The 4,072-nt window shown below is 41.1% G+C and overlaps 1 protein-coding gene across 1 annotated transcript; it reads left to right on the plus strand.

The window, feature by feature from the left end:
- Positions 1-369: 369 nt before the first annotated feature.
- On the plus strand, positions 370-2,243 carry bglapl (bone gamma-carboxyglutamate (gla) protein, like). Its single transcript, XM_080462779.1, has 4 exons — positions 370-526; positions 637-1,098; positions 1,205-1,301; positions 1,582-2,243. The coding sequence occupies exons 1-4, from the start codon at positions 466-468 to the stop codon at positions 1,682-1,684; spliced, it is 723 nt and encodes a 240-aa protein (XP_080318905.1). The 5' UTR covers positions 370-465; the 3' UTR covers positions 1,685-2,243.
- Positions 2,244-4,072: the final 1,829 nt, after the last annotated feature.

The raw sequence follows: 4,072 nt of genomic DNA on the forward strand, positions 1-4,072 counted from the left end.
GACAGTTGTCAACAGGTTCAATATATATTTTTTTTAAGTAGAAAATTATTGTGAATGCATATGTAGGAATGGGAATCCCCTGATATAACACACTAGTCACCATCTCATACTGTATTTGTATGCATTCCATACAAGACACTACATGTACAGTCAAAATGCCAGACATTTTTTTTTTTGCAGCTGTGTACGTCTGTGTGCGGGTGACTGGGTTTCTGGACTCGCTGCCAGGGGTTCCGTGGGTGTTTGTGGGAGCTTTCATGACAAGTGAAAGCGGAAACACTGACATTTGAGTCCCCAGCCAATCAGAACGTCCCTCATGATGTGGGTCTGGTCTGACATAAGAGGTGGACTACAGTATATATTGACCTCAAGTTGGATGGGAGATTCAGAACAGGCTGTTGAAGGAAAGACAGAAGTAAGCAGCAAAGAAATCCTACTCACCGAAAGCATCAACTACGAGGCATCATGAAGACTCTGGCGCTCCTCTCCATCTGTGCTCTTCTGTCAGTGTGCTGGTCCATGGGAGGTGAGGTCACACGGCTCTCATTCTTGCTCTGGTCCTCAATAATATTAACCACAATGTTTGAGGGAACTTCTGCAGTTTGTTCAATGAATGTTCTTGTCTGTGTTTATCAGCTGTGGAACCTGAGGTCATTGTGGACCCAGAAGCAGACGCTGCCCCTGCTGACCCGACAGACACTGCATACACTGCAGACCCTGCAGACCCTGCAGACCCTGCAGACCCCGCAGACCCCGCAGACCCCGCAGACCCCGCAGACCCCGCAGACCCTGCAGCCGATTCATCCGCCTCATCCTCTGCTTCATCCTCCTCTTCCTCCTCTGAGTCCGACTCAGCGTCATCGTCTGCATCCGACTCTTCCTCAGACTCCTCAGCATCCGATTCGAACTCAAGCTCGGACTCGTCGTCCTCCTCTGAATCCTCAGAGTCTTCCGAGTCTTCTGAATCCGCTTCCTCCGAGTCCTCTTCCTCTGAATCTGACTCTTCTGCCTCTGACTCTGCTGGTTCCGATTCTTCTTCTTCTTCTTCTTCTTCTTCTTCATCCTCCTCATCTTCATCAGAGTCAGCCAGTGAGGAGGGTATGTATTTGCAGCTTTTTCAAAAGACACTATTTGTAGATTGATCATGTCTGTATGAATCAAGAAAACCCCCAAATATCTGATGATATGATATTCTTTCTTTCAGCCACTCAAGTTGTTATGAAGAGAGACCTGGCTGCTGTTCTTCTGAGGAGAAGAAGAGCTGCCCCAGCTGACAGCCTCTCCCCTCTGCAGCTGGAAAGGTACTTTATTTAATTTAACTGTAAAAAAAAAAAAAAAAAAAAAAGACTCACTAACTCAAACATTATGCTCGATTTATTCACTATTGGTTTGGCTTTGTTCAGATTCAACTGCTACGATAAAGTCTACTATTCTATTCTGTAATTAATGACCATGATTGAGCCTCAGTTTAACAAAGTGTTTCTTGAAAAGTCAAGCATTTATTCTATTGTACATGCCAGTTAAACGCACCCCTTCAGATGTGATATGGCATTCCACCTTGTTTTTTTCTCTTCCATCAAGCCTGAGAGAGGTGTGTGAGCTGAACCACGCCTGCGATGAGATGGCCGAGACTCAAGGCATCGTTGCTGCATACATTGCCTACTATGGACCGGTTCCTTTCTAAGCTGAAGACTCCTCTTTTTATCCACATGTGGACTGTTTTCTCTTCTATTCTTTTGTTATAGAACAGTGCAGCTTCTCCCCTAAATCCAGACAAGGAGCAGAAATACAAAAAAGATGGGTTTGGCCCATGTTATGATGCTAGATGGAGAATTGTTTTTGGCACAAATCATTGCACATTCGACCACTCTTCAGTGGTCCAGCATGAAAAGGCCTCTTCCAGGCTTTGAGAGAGAGGCACATGGAAACGCAAGCCTGTGAAGTATGAAGTAGCCCGCATTGATTTAAATTATTCTTTGCGTCTGTCGTATAAAACGATGAATGGTGCTACAAGTGTAAAGGTATTGTATGTTAATGTACTGATGTTTTTATGATATGCTTTAGTCTTACTTTAGCTGGTAGATCTAGTGGTTAGTGGATGTAGTAAAGTGTTCTTAGAAGTACTGTAGTTTTAGTGACATTATATTGATAGAAGAAGTGTGCAGTGTGTGTGACACACACATGAATTGTAACAACAGTTTGCCTTATGGTTCGAAAATAATAAATTATTTTATTTTATCGAATTGCTGCCTTGTCCTTAATGAATGAATGTTTTTGTTGTTGTTTGTTTTTACTGGTGAACACAAACACTATTTTTACATTACAGTAATGAATATGCAGCAGCTTTTAGGCCACTTGTGGGCAGAAACAAGATCCTGATGGACAGATGATCAATACTCTAACATCCTGTCCATGCAGACTAGTGTCACTGTGCGGGAGCCTAATACAGACATCATAGAACACACTCATAGCTATGGACGGCGCACAGCCGCAGTCTGGTCAATTAGCTTTCGAACGGGCCGAACCATAAGTTCAACTCAGTTTTACAAAACAGGAGTGAATCTCTTAAAAAAAAAAACACTGTGCGTGTTTTGTCTTGGAATGTTGTTTCAAACTGTAATCCATAAAAAAAACCAGCAATCTTAAGGAAATGGGTAAATGTACACACACAACAATGAACCCCTTCAAATGAGGAAAACAGAAATAAAACATCTCACAGGACCAAAGAAAAGTCTGGGAGTAAGGAGAAATCTTTTCTCAATATGGAAGTTAATTAGAATTATTAAGATCAAAAAAAACAACAACTATGAATTTGAATACTGAATTTGACTATGAGGAACAGTACTTATAAATAAGCTCTGGTGCAATAACACTTGTAGTCTGTATATATAAAATTCTACCTGATTTTAAATTAAAAGCCTTTTACAAGCTCAAATACAGTTGTTTTTTTAAATGCCTATGGATCTCAACATCTATGAACCAGAATGTCTTATGTTGTTAAAACTGCACTCAACCATGAATTGCTACTTGTCCTGAGAGAAAACATGCATGAGTGAGTGGGTGGTGGGGCTCATGTGTTTCCATCCTGTGTGTGTTGGTTCACTCTGACTGCATCTCACACTCCAGAAACATACATTTGAGGTCAGTTGGCCACTATCACTCTCATGTGGATTTGTTGGGTTTCTCTCTGTAAAACCTAGAAATGACTGCGTTGTATTTGGTGCTATACAAATAATGTTGGATTGATTTGAATTGAAAATGCATGTTTGCCCCTGTGATGGACAAGTGACCTGGAGGATGTAATAAGCTTTGCTCTATAGTCAGCTCCGGCTCCCCCAGCTCTTGCCTCTGACTTTGAGATTTAAAAACAAGCATCCATCCATCCTCTATATACTACGTTATGCAATTCATTGGCATTGGCAGGGGCCGGCTCCCCCTGCCACTGAATTGGATAACGCAATATTTATAGAGCGTGGATAGATGCTTGTTTTTAAATCTCAATTCAGATTTCATGCACTTTCTGCCCTCAGAAGATATTTCAACAGATCAATGCTCCTCTTGCTGATGAAACTATTTCATACCATTTATTTGTTTCTCAGGATGCAACTCTTTTTTTTATGCCCACCTTGCTGACAAGTTTCCCACTCTGGTTAGCAGTTCAGAACAGAAATGCAATATGGGCTATTGGTTAAAAAATTCAGCAGTCTGGAAATATCTTCACATCAGTATTTGAAACAAGTTTCTGGGTTTTGCACTGAGATGCACTAAATAATAGAATACAGTCACATCCCTGAGGCTTTCCTCTCCTCTCTGTTTGGTGATACTGTGGTGGGTTTTTAGAGCTTTTAAAAAAAATATAAATACATTTTTTTTGTTTTGATTTTATTGCTTCTGTAGTTTCACTTGAGTAGTTTTCCTTATGGGCTCATCACCATTTCACTGCATGTAAACATGCATATGAATTAGTCATGCCGGTATATATTCAGTGGTCGATTTTTGATGAAGCTTATGTGCGTCCACAAAATGTAGACCACAAAAGTTAATGAACTCTGCATTTACACTTTGCTGCTTC

The sequence above is a fragment of the Lipophrys pholis genome, assembly GCF_963383615.2.
Source record: "Lipophrys pholis genome assembly, chromosome: 5".
Taxonomy (NCBI): domain Eukaryota; kingdom Metazoa; phylum Chordata; class Actinopteri; order Blenniiformes; family Blenniidae; genus Lipophrys; species Lipophrys pholis.